Consider the following 14,667-nt stretch of genomic DNA (forward strand, 5'->3'; position numbering starts at 1 on the left):
CCCAGAGATGTGAAATACTGCACAGGCTTCTTACCTGACCAGTGTCCAGTGGAGGTGCCAGATCTGTCTGTGCAGGTCTCACTCACAGGTCTAAACACAGTTTCCCATCCACCAGTAGCATAGCGCCAATTCTGAGATTCCAAGATGAGTGTTCGCTGAGTGCCATATGCAATCATGAAACAGTAGACCACATGATGGAGTTGACAGCCATAGCCACAGCCTTTGTTGATATTACATACTAGCTTCTTGGCTTTGCTGCAGTCCTTGGGATTCTATCAGGGAGAAAGACAAAGATGCAGGGAAAAGACAAAGGTGAAGAGAGGTCATCTTCTCTTCATAAGAGACAAGTGTCAAAAATCATATATAAGCCAAGACTGACCCAGTGTATCTTACTAAGCAAAGAATCTAGCTTTAAGGATTAAATTTCAAAGCATCCACTGAATGTTTATTTTAGAGAGATGGCAGGGAAAAACAGTTGCTTAAGAAACATCGCTAGACAGATATGAAATTACGCAGCTACATTAAAAAAGTAATCTTCACTTCTCCATCACTCAGAACATGCAAGTGTGATCATCTCCAAATTCAAAGTTGCATACATTGATGAGCTCATTAAGAAAGAAGTAAAATAACTTATTTATGCCAGCTGTACTTCAGCACACTGAGCTTACCTTCCCACGTGAAACTTAAATCATTTTAAAGGAAAAACTATAATTTACCTATTAATTCCACTTATCTCCACAGAGGTCTAGATATCACAAACAAAATGTACTTTTTCATTATGGAAGTGAAACCAATGAATAAAAAAAAATATGAGTTCAACAATTATAAAATATCAGTTACAAAACTTGTTTTTTTTAAACTAATGATGATAGCTACTAGTAATTTTCACAATAAAATGTAGAATATGTTCTACATTGGCTGTCTTGAGGCTGTGTTATAGTAGCTTTTTAATCTCTGAAGTATAATTAACATACAGTGTAATGTTAGTTTCAGGTGTACAACACAATGATTTAACAATTCTTTACTCAGTGCTCATCATAAGTGTAGTCACCATCTGTCACCAAACAACGTTATTATAGTATTATTGACTATATTCCCTATGTGTACTGTTCATCTCTGTGACTATTTTAGAAATGGAAGTTTGTACCTCTTAATCCCCTTTATCTATTTCACCCATATGCCCACCCATTGTTATGCCAATTTTTAATCAGGAGGTCCTTTTTTCTATGTGTATACCTTGCTATAAGATGAACAGTAAGTAGTTAAAACACTTAATATTATCTAACAGTGGGTGCAATAGTTAGTTAATGAGAGATATCTTTTTTTATTATAAAGCTTCAACTCTGCTGTAATTCGTATGGGCTACTGTTAAATATCCTGAGGCATCTTAGTTCTTCAAATAAAATTTTGTTTTGACAAGGACTTTAACCAAGAAGTTTAAAGCTGTTCTGTCTGCAAGAAGTTTAAGTTGTTCTGTCTATGAGGTAAGAGTATGGATGGGTGCCTTGAGGAACAGCAACTTTTCTCCCACGAAGAAGCAAAGTAACCAGTTCTCAATTTATATGAGCCTTGAAAAAAGGCAGTCGCCAAACCACAAGTCTACAGCTGTTTTCCAAGGATATCATCTGTTCTGTCAAGCAGAGCCCTAGAAACAAAAGCTAGGAAGGTGAAGGTATAAAATGACTCTGAAGGAAAAGCTGAGAAGGGAAAATGCAGCACAGTTACTTTCAGAAGAGGTATCTTTTACATTCAAATGTGCCACTGAGGCTGATCTTTTTAGATCAAAATATAACCTATAGCATCAAGAGCCTTCTGAAGAGTTAGAGCCCTTAGAAGTCTGAGAAAATCCAGATAAAATTCAGCAAGCTTTGGTCAGTACAGTTTCCCCAATCAAGTACCAGAGTTGCTGATTCTTTTCACTTAAGACTTTTCTACTTAAGACTCCAGCTGGTTTAGCCACAAGAGATTTGAGAGGAAGAAAAGGATAGGTGATATGTTATTGAGAGACCAATATCATTTACTTTCTATCCAATATTATATAAGGATCCTGGGAATAAGGAACATTCTCAAAATGATCCACAGCTTTGTTATTAATTCAATAGTTTATCAACAGGGCAAATAAAGAACATAACATTTGTCAGATATTTCGTGATTTTAAGAAATACAGCACATGAGGGGCACCTGGGTGGCTCAGTCGCTTAAGCGGCCGACTTTGGCTCAGGGCATGATCTCGCGGTCCGTGAGTTCGAGCCCCGCGTCAGGCTCTGTGCTGACGGCTCAGAGCCTGGAGCCTGTTTCGGATTCTGTGTCTCCCCCTCTCTGACCCTCCCCTGTTCATGCTCTCTCTCTGTCTCAAAAATAAATAAACGTTAAAAAAAATTAAAAAAAAAGAAATATAGCACATGAATATTTCTAAAATTCATATGAATGAAAAAGAAAATATCCTTTATATATTTTTCAGTAGACTTTTTCTTTTAGAATAGTTTTTCAATATACACAATTATTGTAAAGATGTACAGATATGCCATATACCTCACATGTAATATACCTGATTACATCTTACATTAATCTTCACATTTTTAAGGAAAAAAAAGAGTGAAGGAATAGAATAATTAAACGTTTGAAACTATAGACTTTTTTTTTAATAAAAAGAAGACATATCTGCATTTAAGACACAGATTAAGGAATCTGTGTTTCCTGAGTCTAATTAGAATGCAATGCTTCAAGCATAAGAACCGAGTCCTAAGAGAAAGACATGAACAGTTTATGAAATGAAGCTTCATTCAAGAGTGTTAATGTGCCTTAACCCAAGCTAAATTGAGACTGTATTAAATCTTTCTGTTAAGTCATAGGTAACATGTAAAAAGGAAAGGAATCCACTATGTTTGGTTCTGGAATGAGTAATCATGAGTAATCAATGGAAGACTCCAAGGCTAGCAATAAGAGAAGAGAAAATGAATGATCAGAATGAGAACAGTAAATAAAACACTGAAGAAGTTCAGAGCCACAGCCCAATTTTTTACAAAAATATTTAAAAGTGTGAAAAATTCAAAAGATCTTGTTCATAAAAAGGCAGAGAGACAGTGAGAAATAGAAAAAACAAAACAAAACAAAAACAAAAACAAAAAACAAACCTATGTGTGTCTAACACAAGATTAGGCTCACCAGAATAAGTATCTAGAAAAAACAAGCAGATGTTAATAAAGGAAACAAAGCAACAATTCTGAGATGGGCAGGGATTTATTCAGATGGAAAGAAACCCTACTCAGGAACCCCTTAGCTGACCTAAGTCTTTGTTATCCACCACTGCTACAGAGGAGCACAAATAGAGATTTATAGGAGTCTACAAAAGGGAATCAGAGCTGTTGTCACACACACATGGGCATGCATATATATGTATGCATAATCTTCAAATTTCTTACGAAATAGCCTTTGTCAATTGCACTGATCCTGGTTTTATACTTTCTGTCTGCAAAAGGCTTGAAGGTATGTCTCATCCATTAGCAAGAATATACAGAAGGGCTTCCTTACCAAAAGCAGCTTTAATTATGCTGACACTTTAACAGGGTAGTTATTTCTGATGATAAAACCTGTTTTTCAATTGTTTCTAGTGTGCCTAATGCACTTTCTTCTATATTTCTCTACCAGTTATCCAAGAATGCAGGCATATTGCTTTGTTCTGTATGGTGATTCTTTTGATCTTTCCCCTTCCTCCCTTTTAAGACATCGTCCACTCACCACACACACACACACACACACACACCCACATGTATGTGCGTAGAGTATGATACACTTCCAGCAGGAGTGCCACTAGGAAGTACTTCTCATTTGGGACTAGAAGATTGGGAAATACAGATTGAAAATACCTCCTCCCTAAGTCCCTTGGGAGAGGGTCTCACTCACTTCTCCCTCCTTCTGCCTTGAGTATCACTCACTGATCGCGTACAGGTGAATTTTTGTTCATTAAATAAATATCTATTAAGGACTTAATATTTACAACAAAATTTGGGAGATAAAAATCCAATAGAATAAGAAATTCATCTTGCAAATGATGATGATTATTCAAGTTTTAGAAATAGGAGGTAAATTTGCCAAAATTACTTGAAACAACATACTTTAGTTAAAAGACCTTTGCATAGAGAAGTTTAAGATAAAATTTTTGTTCTAATTCGGGTTCTGTTATGAATTAAATTGTGTGATTTTGCTTCATTTTGTTAATTTAAAATTATGACAAAAATTACCTCCCTCCACAATCTCTTTCTGCTCACCCATCCTTCCTTCTCAGAGATACTATGAAACTAAATGACATGGTATATGCTCACAGCTAATTCAAACATACTAACTCATTTATTCTCATAATCTCAAGATACACTGTTTCACACTGGATAAATGCAGTATTTTTGCATTTAGTGCTGCAAGGTGGCCCAAACATGGACCTTTAAAAGCTAACAATATTATGTAACATTCTTACAGTTATAATTCTGCAGCAAAGCTATTACATATAAATTAAGAAATAAGGACTTAAGATAAAATAGGGTTCTTCTGTATTCAGTTTCCTTTTCTTCAGTTTTTTTTAACACTATCTGAGGCATTTCTTCTGACACTGTTAATTTCTAAGAATGACCCTAGATGACCAGAACTGAAAGCCCTATTTGTTCTCATTATCCTATAAATCAAAATTGAGAAGTATATATTAAAATCAATATGCCTCCAAGATGGTATATTAAGAGAAGCAGTGTCTCTTAAACCTAAATGATTATTAATTCACTAAAGGCATCATCATATGCTAAAATATTTTAGTCTCTTTTACTTTGGTTAAAATATGAAAATTGTTACTATTGAACATATTTCAAATTCAGAAGCCAGTGTAATTTCTACTTTGCTAAAAAGAATTTTAAATCAACTAGTAAACCACAGTTATTCTTATATTATGTAGGCACTGCTAAGATTTAGAAGTTTCCACTGCCTTCATTTAGTAAATTAGTAGTAATTGTGAATTAATGATGTAACATTACAAAATAGTACTGATTCTGTGGCTTTTAAATTAAATCACCGATGAAGCCTTTTGCCACAACTATTTAGATTTCCAATACACACAAGCAAAAGACTCTTCAGAGGAAACTTTTCCAGCTACCATGTAATTTTCCTCACTTATCTGTCTATATTTACTACCGACCAAAAGCATTGCAGAAAAAGGCTAAATTAACAACAAACAAAAATTAGTCAATATAAACTGGACATCGTATCTCCAGAAATCTCTCACGAAGAGTAAATGTTCAATAACTATTAGTTCAATTGAATTGCATGTAGGGAGACAAAGGTGATGTCAAGCCATCAGTGACAAAAATATATTGGTGGCAATGAAGCCAGAATTTAGAATTCAGCTCTCCCTATCTATTGTTCAATACTCTTATCCATCCTCTCATGATGTCTTTAATACAAAATTCAACAACAAGAAGTGCAGGCTTAGAGCACTTACCTGGTCACTCCCCTAGCCTTGTGGACGTATGTATACTAGACAAATAAAAACTATATATATTTAAAGTATACAAACAAGTTGATATATATATATATATAGTCACCATACTGTACATTAGATCTCTAGAACTTACTCATCCAACATTAAGTGAACCTTCATACCCTTTGATCAACATCTCATTTCCCACATCTCCTTCACTACACACATACATATATATATACACATACATACATACACACTATGTAATGATTACCACAATCAAATTAATTAAGATATCCATCACTTCACATAGTTAACTATTTACTTTTTCATGGGGAGAACTCTTGAAACCAACTCTCTTAGCAAATTTCAGGTATGTAATACCAGTATTATTAATTATAGTCACCATACTGCACATTAGATCTCTAGAACTTACTCATCCCACATTAAGTGAACCTTCATACCCTTTGATCAACATCTCATTTCCCACATCTCCTTTCTCCTGGTAATTCCTATACTACTCTCTACTTTTATGAATTTGACTTTTTTAGATTGCACATATGAGATCATGCAATATTTGTCTTTCTGTGTCTTATTCACTTAGCATAATATCCTTCAGGTTTATTATCTTGCAAAAGCAGGTTTTATTATTTTCGTGGCTGAAGAACATTCCATTGTGTGTATATATGTGTGTATATATGTGTATATATATGTGTGTGTATATATGTATATGTGTGTGTGTATATATATATATATATATACCACTTTTTTTTCTTTATCCATTTATCCACTGACAGACACATAGGTTGTTTCCATATTTTGACTATTTTGAATAATGCTGCAGTGAACAAGGGGGTGCAGTATCTCTCTGAGATAGTGATTTCATTTCTTTCAGACATATACTACCGAGAAGTGGGACTGCTGTATCATACAGTAGTTCTATTTTTAACTTTTTGAGGAATCTCCATACTGTTTTCCATAATGGATATTTACATTCCCACCAATGGTGTGCAAGGGTTCCCTTTGGTCCACATCCTTTATAAAACTTGTTATCTTTTATCTTTTTGATAACAGCCTTTCTAACATGTATGAGGTGATTTCTCATTGTAATTTTGATTTGCATTTCCCTGATGATTAGTGATCTCTTGACTATTTGTAGGTCTTCTTTTGAGAAATGTCAATTCAGATCCTTAGTCCATATTCTAGTAGGTTATTTTTTTGCTATTGAGTTGAATTCCCTATATATTTTGAATGTTAACCCCTTATCAGATACACAGTTCGCAAATATTTTTTCCCACTCTAGGATGCCTTTTCATTTTGTCCATGATTTCATTTGCCATGCACAAGTTTTTTCGTTTGCTGTAGTCACTTGCTGATTTTTACTTCTGTTGCTTTTGCTTTTGGTGGCATACACAAAAAATCATTGTCAAGAACAATGTCCAAGGAGCTTTTCCTATATGTTTTCTTCTAGTAGTTTTATGGTTTCAGATCTCACATTTAAGAAGCCCAAGAACCCTTCCAGCAACTAATAGCATTCCTTCTCCAGGGCAGAGTTAAGCCATAGACACCTCCTACTTCCAATGAAGAGAGGTCAGAAAAACTAAAGGAATGAGCCAGGTACGTTAAGTTTTATTGTGTTCTTTGTCTGCTCTCATCATAAGACTAAACAGTTTTTAATTTGTTTGTTTAAAAAGATCTACAGCATCTAGCTTTGTGTTATAATGAAGAAAAGATTCATTAACAGTGTGGTGAAAGCATTTCATTGTACTGGAAACAGTCTGATTTTACTTCTCTAAAATTATTTTCACAACCAAAGCAGAAAAGGTAATGAAGCAAATAAGAGAACTGGAGTACTGCATTGTGGTAATTAAAATGAAGACTCTGGGCATAGTTAATAACCATGAAAGAGAAAGTTAAAAGCATTTTCATTTTTAAAAGCCAGTACTGGAAATTATTGTCTCTTAACACATTAAACAAGAATATTTTCATAGCAAAGTTAAGATAGTATTGAGGTGTCCTTTCTAGCCCTCTAGCAAAGAACAATTTGTTGCAAGTAGTTAAGAACAACACAATAGCTCAGGCACAAGTAGTCTACCAAATGCTGCAGGGAATCAATTTCCCTGTAGGCATTTTATAAAATTCTAAGTGTGGAAGCAATAGAGAAAAGATACCAAGGTGCATAGTTAACATACAGACCGTAATCCTGACACACTGAAGCAAAGGCAGATGGTTACTATACAGTTATAGAAGAGGAACGATCTTAATAATCAACAATTGGCTTATTTTAGATGCATTTTTAAAAGTTTTACTCTGCCTAGAAGTCTTTGGAATGTTCTAAAGCCACTTTTTAAAAAAGACAAATTCTAGGGGCGCCTGGGTGGCGCAGTCGGTTGGGCGTCCGACTTCAGCCAGGTCACGATCTCGTGGTCCATGAGTTCGAGCCCCGTGTCAGGCTCTGGGCTGATGGCTCAGAGCCTGGAGCCTGTTTCCGATTCTGTGTCTCCCTCTCTCTCTGCCCCTCCCCCGTTCATGCTCTGTCTCTCTCTATCCCAAAAATAAATAAACGTTGAAAAAAAAAAAAAAAGAGAGACAAATTCTACATGTCCAATAGAAACAACAAACATTATGGGGCATTTCTATTACTGGGGTCTTTGAGATAGTAGTCTCAAATATCCAAATATCTCTGGATATTCCAGGTGATCTTTAAAAAACCTCTATTTCAGGTTCAAAAGACAAGTACACCAGAGCAACTTTGCTAATATCTTCTGCAACTATAAAAGCCACAAAAGAAAGTCAGAGAAAGAATGAGATGTATCCAAATCTAACTCTCTCATTCAAGAATCTAATGTAAACAAAAGTCCCTTCAAGGCTAGAGAAGAGAAACTAATTTCTGAGAAGCCAAATTCTGCCAATCCTACACAAATGCACAGAAGACATATAGCTTCAAGCACCTTCAATTTTTCTCCATAAGTTTATCGCCTGACTTCCAGGTGTCAGAACCAGCTTAATTTCTCAATCTAAAAATAACTTAGTTTAAAAATTAAGGTTGAATGTCAGAAATGTCCTCCACCATTTTACTTAACAGGCCTAATTATACTCTCCTTCTCCAAAACCAATATTCAGGGAGGATACAGCAGGTACTCCTTAAAAAAGAAAAAAAAAAAAAAAAAAGAGGGAGATAGGAAAAGGATGGGGAAGGGATGGAAGGAAAGGAAGAAAGGGAGAATAGAGAAGAAAGGGAGGAAAGAGGGAAAGGGAAGAAGTGCTGGAGATAGAGGGGAATGGGGAAAGAGGAAGAGAGAGAAGGGGGAAAGAAGGAGAAAACTAAAAGCAAGTTTGGAACCGGTTAGGAGAAACACTAGTTGAAACTTCGGTTCTTGTGCAAAAGCTGTTGTGAATGTTTTGTTCGGTTTTAAATAAAGATCAGAATAACTTACACTGTTTTGCCAGCTCTTCCATTCTGCAAAGTGCCACTGGTCCCAGTAACGTCGGTACTTAGAGCACATGTCTACTCACTGGCTTTTAAATCAAACCACCAACAATAACTAAACCAGATGTCAAATCCTGCTGCCTTTCCTTTGGATAGAGGCATTGTTCCATCTCTCCATGTAGCTATCCATGCACTGAGAATCCACTGTTAGCTGAGTCTAAATTTCTTTGAAATCCCATTATTATTTTTTTTAGTTAAAAATACTTTTAAGACCATTTTTCTCACTGCCTCAGTTTAACAGTGATCTAACCAGTTCAGGTTATTAACTTTTTGAAATCTTTAACACAGTATTTTTTGCTGTTTATTTTTAAATAATTTAAGACCCACAATGAATTGCAAAAACAATAGTGAGTTACCTTCCACACAGCTTTCCCCAATGAGAATATCTTACTTAACCACAGTTCATTATCAATATCAGGAAACTGACATTACATAATATTATTAATATACAGACCTTCTTTAGATTTCACCAGGTTTTTTTGAGGGGGGCGGGGAGTGGTGGTTTACAGAACTATCGAATTTTATAACATATATAGACTCATGCAACTAGTACTACAATCAGGATACAGGCTGTTACATCAAAATAATTTCTCTTACATCACTCCTTCTCCAAATGTTAATCTCTGGCAACTACTGACCTGTTCTCCATGACAATCATTTAGTAACTCTGACAATGTTATAAATGAAATCAGATAGTATTAAGCCTTTTGAGATCGGTTTTATCACTGCATAATGCTCTTGAGATCCATCCAAGGTATTGTGTGTATCAATAGTTCATTCCTTCATATTATTGAGTAGTAGTCTGTTATTGGATTGTGCCACAGTCTATTCACCCATTGAAGGGCATATAGGTTGTTTCCAGGTTTAGGGTATTACAGATTAAGTGCTATGCATGTGAGTGTACAGATTTTTGTGTGGACGTGAGTTTTTATTTCTCTAGGATAAATACACAGGAGTATAATTGTTGAACCAAATTGTAACACTGTTTCCCAGAATGCCATACCATTTTACATTTCCATAAGGAATACATGAGAGACCTGGTGGCTCCAAATCTTGGTGTTTTTTATGTTAGCCATTTCTGATAGGGGTGTGGTGGGATCTCATCATGTTTTCAGGTTACATCTCCTAATAGTTAATGATTTTGAACATCTTTTCATGTGCATGTTTGTTGACCATATATCTTCCTTGGTAAAGTTATCTGCTCAAAACTTTTGTCCATTTTCCAACTGGGTTGTTTCTTACTGTTGAGATTGAAGAGTTCTTGGGGCACCTGGGTGGCTTAGTCAGTTAAGCACCTGACTCTTGATGTTGGCTCAGGTCATGAATCTCAGGGTTGTGAGACTCATGCTCCACGCTGAGCATGGAGCCTGCTTAAGATTCTCTCTCTCCCTCTCTCTGCCCCTCTCTCCCTCTCACATGCACACATGCTCCCTCTCTCTCTCTTAAAAAAAATACAACTTAAAAAAGAAAGAGAGTTCTTAATACATTCTGGATATAAGACCGTTGTTGGAGATGTGAATTGTGAAGATTTTCTTCCAGTCAAGTTTATGGTTTGTCTTTTATCCTCTTTAACAGGGTCATTCACAGGGCAAAAGTTCTTAATTTTATAAGTTTGATTTATTGATTTTTTTCCCCTTTTAGAAACCATTCTTTTGGTGTCTGTTTAAAAACTTTTAGCCTAGGTCACAAAGATTTATACCAACAATTTCCTCTAAAAGTTTTATAGTTTTACATGTCACATTTGTTTTATCTGTCAGATTTACTACCCATTTTCAGGTAATTTTATGTAAAAATGTGAGGTTTAGGTCAAGGTTCATTTTTTTCCCTATGAGATGTCCAATTATTCCAACACCATTTATTGAAAAGACTATGCTTCCTTCATTGAACTGCTTTTGCATCTGTCTCAAAACTCAACTGCCCACTTATAGGTATATACTCAAAAGAAGGGAAACTGTTACTCAAATAAATACATGTAGAGACATATTAATAGCAATGCTAGTTTGAAACAGCAAAAGGTGAACACAATCCAAACGTCCATCAACAAATGAATGGATAAACACATTTTGGTAGACTCACAGAACAGAATATTACTCAGCCACAAAAAAGGAATGGAGTACTAATACATGCTACAACATGGATGGAGCTTGAAAACATTAATCTAAGTAAAGTTAGCCAGATAGAAAAAAATCACATATGATTCCATTTGTATGAAACATTCAGAATTGGTAAATCCATAGACAATGCAGATTGGTGGTTTCTAGGGGCCATGGGAATTGGAAATGGGGAAATGGAGAGCAGCTGTTTAATGATTTTGAGTGAGGTTTTCTCTTAAGCTGATGAATGCTGTGCAACTAGACAGAGGGGACCTTGTGAATGCACTAAATACCACTGAATTGTTCATTTTAAGATGGTGAATTTTAGATGGTTACATAAATTTCACCTCAATGAAAAAAAGTACACCCACGTGGGTCTATTTTGGACTCTATTCTGTTTCATTGATTTATATGTCTACCTCTCTTCCAATACTATACATTATTTTGATCACTGTCACTATGGTTAAGTCTTAGAAGTATCAACTATGATTATTATTCAGATGTTATTCTTTTCAAAATTGCTTTAGCTATTTTAATTCCTTTGCCTTTTTATACAAATTTTGGCATCAATTTGTCTATATATATAAAAAGAAAAAAGGACTTGCTAGGATTTTGATAGGAATATGTTCAGTCTATGGATCAGTTTGCGAAGATCTGAACTCTTTTCTATGTTGAGTCTTCTAACCCATGAACATAATAAATTCATTCACTCAATGAGACCTTTAATTTATTTCACCAGCATTGTATAAGTATTTTTTATCTAAGTATTGCATTTTCCATTTTTAGGGCAATTATAAATGGCATTATGTCTTAAAATTCTGGTTTCTAATTGTTTCTTGCAAGGATGTAGAACTACGACGAATTTTTTTGTGTTGATCATATATCCCACAACTTTGCTCAATTCACTTATTCTAGAATTTTTACTGCTATATGGTTGTTATTGTTTGGTAGATTGCTAGGATTTTACTATGTAGACAATCATGTCACCTGCAAATAGGGACAGTTTTCTTTCTTTCTAGTTATGCATTCCATTTGTTTCTTTGTCTTGACTTACTGGATTTCATAGAACTTCCATTACTATGAATAGGAGTGAGAGAATAGGTGAGACAGGATACCATTGCCTCATTTCCAAGTTTAGGGGAAAAGCATTTAATCTTTCACCATTAAGTGTGATGAATGATACCTGTAGATTGTAAATTCTTTTTTTTAAATCAGATTGAAGAATTTCCCTCTTTTCCTAGAGTGCTAAGTGTTTATCATGAATGAGTGTTGGATTTTGTCAATTTTTTTATCATGTCGACTTATTTTATTTTCTGATCAACATATTATTTTTATCATTTTCAACCTATTTTATCATATATACATATGTGATATGTGAATACACACATACACACACACACATATAATATATGTGATATATGTATATCATGACCAAGTGGAGTTTATTCCAACAATGCAAAGCTGGCTAAGTATTCAAAATTCATTCAACGTAATCTACCACATTAACAAAAGAAAATCCACATGATTATATCAATTTGTAAAGAAAAAGTATTTGACAAAACACAACACCCATTCCTGCTTTCCTGTGCATAATTTGAACTTTCAGTATTTAATTTTTATTCATCTGCAGTGTTTTTAAGTACATTTCTTCAGAGTATTGTTAATGACTCTGTGTGTGTGTGTGTGTGTGTGTGTGTGTGTGTGTGTGTGTGTTGTGTGTGTGTATGCTCACACATGTAATTTACTAGTCTACTCATATCAACATTATTTCAAGTGGGATGTAGAAACCTCAGTACCTTTACTTTCTCCATTTTATGATATGGTTGTCTTAAAGATTACCTTTATATACATTGAAAACTACATCTGACAATGTTACAAATTTTGCTTTCCCCCATCAAGCATTTTTAAAATTCTAAAAGAAGACTAATCAATTATCCTATGTCTACCCTTTCATTTGCATTTTCTTCATTTCTGACATTCCAAGATTCCTTCTGTCATCACTTTCTTCCCATCTGAAGAATTTCCTTTAGGGGCACCTGGGTCACTCAGTCGGTTAAGTGTCCAACTTCGGCTCAGGTCATGATCTCACAGTTCATGGGTTTGAGACCTGTGTCAGGCTCTGTGCTGACAGCTCAGAGCCTGGAGCCTGCTTCAGATTCTGTATCTCCCTCTCTTTCCTCCCCTGCTCATGTTCTCTCTCTCTAAAATAAATAAACATATTTAAAAAAAAAAAGAATTTCCTTTTTTTGGACCAAGTCTGCTGGCAATCAATTCTTTTAGCTTTCATTCATCTCAAAATGTCTTTACTTCACCTCATTATATTTTCACTGGATGAGGAATTCTGGGTCTAAGTTGTCAGTTCTTTTCTTTTGGCACTTAAAATATCTTACTTCTTTTTTATGGCCTCCGTGTTTTCTAATGAGAAATCCACTGTCAATCAAATTGTTCCACCATAGGTAATGCATTGCTTCTCTCTAACTGCTTTGAAGAATTTTTCCATTGTCTTTAGTTTTCAACAAATTACTTATAAAGTGTCTAGAAATGGATTATTTGGGTTTTTCCAGTTTGGAATTTGTTCAACTTCTTGAATATGTTGGCTTGCCAAGTTTAGGAAGTTTTCAGTAATTTCATCAATCCCTTACTCTTACTTCTCTCCTTGGACTCTTAACCAACAGGTCCCTGAGGCTGTGTTTACTTTTTTTCCCCAATCTTTATTCTCTCTGTTGTTAGACTGGATAATTTCCCCTGATCTAACTTCAAGTGCACTGATTCTTTCCCCTGCCACAGCTATCCCATCATAAGCCAGTTTTTTTCTTAGGTTACTGCATTTTTCAGTTCTAAAATTTTCACTTGTTTTTTTTACTCATATCGCCATTTCTTTGCCAAGGCTTTCTATTTCTTCTTCATTTGTTTCAAGTCTGTAATTGCTTATTGCAGCATTTTTGTTATTATATCTTCTTTAAAATCCTTACCAGGAATTCCAATGTCTGTGCCATATCGGTGTGCTGTCCACTGATTATCTTTTGTCATCTGAATTAAGATTTTCCTGGTTCTTGATATATGGTGAATCTTATGTTATGAGACTCTGCTTTCTATTTAAATGATCTATTTCAGTAGACAGCAAACTATATAGATTCTTAACTCACTTTTATTGGCTGTGGCTCAAATGTCAATTTAATTGTTAAAGCTTTTTCAGTGTTATTTTGTTCTGCCCTATTTGTGGGTTAACCAAGAGCCAGTGTGAAGCCTACATAGTATATCATACAGAGTTCAGTTCTCAGACCTTTCTCTGCATTGACCCTCATCAGTTCCACGCATGTGATGTTCAGAGGTCTACCCTGGATTTCAAGTACATATTAGAAAAATCCTGTTCTCTAACTCCCTTTCCTCCATATCCTCCTTCCACTTTAGTTGTGAAGAGAATGGAACTACCTAATTATTACAGGAAGGTGATGGTGGACGGATTTTGTCCAAAGTCCCTGCAGTTGTAACACCAGTTGGGAGAGGTAGGGGTGCGCTCATTATTGCAGGGCAGGTATGGTGGACAAGGCTATGTGCTCAAGCTCCACAGATATGGCACCAGGAAGGGCAAGGGCCAACCCTTTTCATGACATTCTCTTGGAATA

General features: G+C 35.2%; 1 protein-coding gene and 1 long non-coding RNA gene across 20 annotated transcripts in view; both read right to left on the reverse strand.

Annotated features, from left to right (window-relative positions):
* Positions 1–14,667, reverse strand: part of FUT8 (fucosyltransferase 8) — a 313,352-nt gene that overhangs the window by 60,301 nt on the left and 238,384 nt on the right. For all 19 annotated transcript variants that reach the window (XM_086709517.1, XM_086709522.1, XM_086709521.1 and 16 more), the window contains one exon: positions 35–272. In XM_086709517.1, the coding sequence (XP_086565643.1) occupies positions 35–272 (238 nt within the window). The remainder of the gene's footprint in view (positions 1–34; positions 273–14,667) is intronic.
* LOC147579898 (uncharacterized) lies at positions 2,384–7,967 on the reverse strand. Its single transcript, XR_015252286.1, has 2 exons — positions 5,685–7,967; positions 2,384–5,586 (listed from the first exon to the last, which is right to left on the reverse strand). It is a non-coding gene; the product is annotated as an uncharacterized LOC147579898 (long non-coding RNA).

Source organism: Puma concolor, chromosome B3 (genome assembly GCF_028749965.1).
Source record: "Puma concolor isolate L17-30 chromosome B3, mPumCon1.1.hap2, whole genome shotgun sequence".
Classification (NCBI taxonomy): Eukaryota; Metazoa; Chordata; class Mammalia; order Carnivora; family Felidae; genus Puma; species Puma concolor.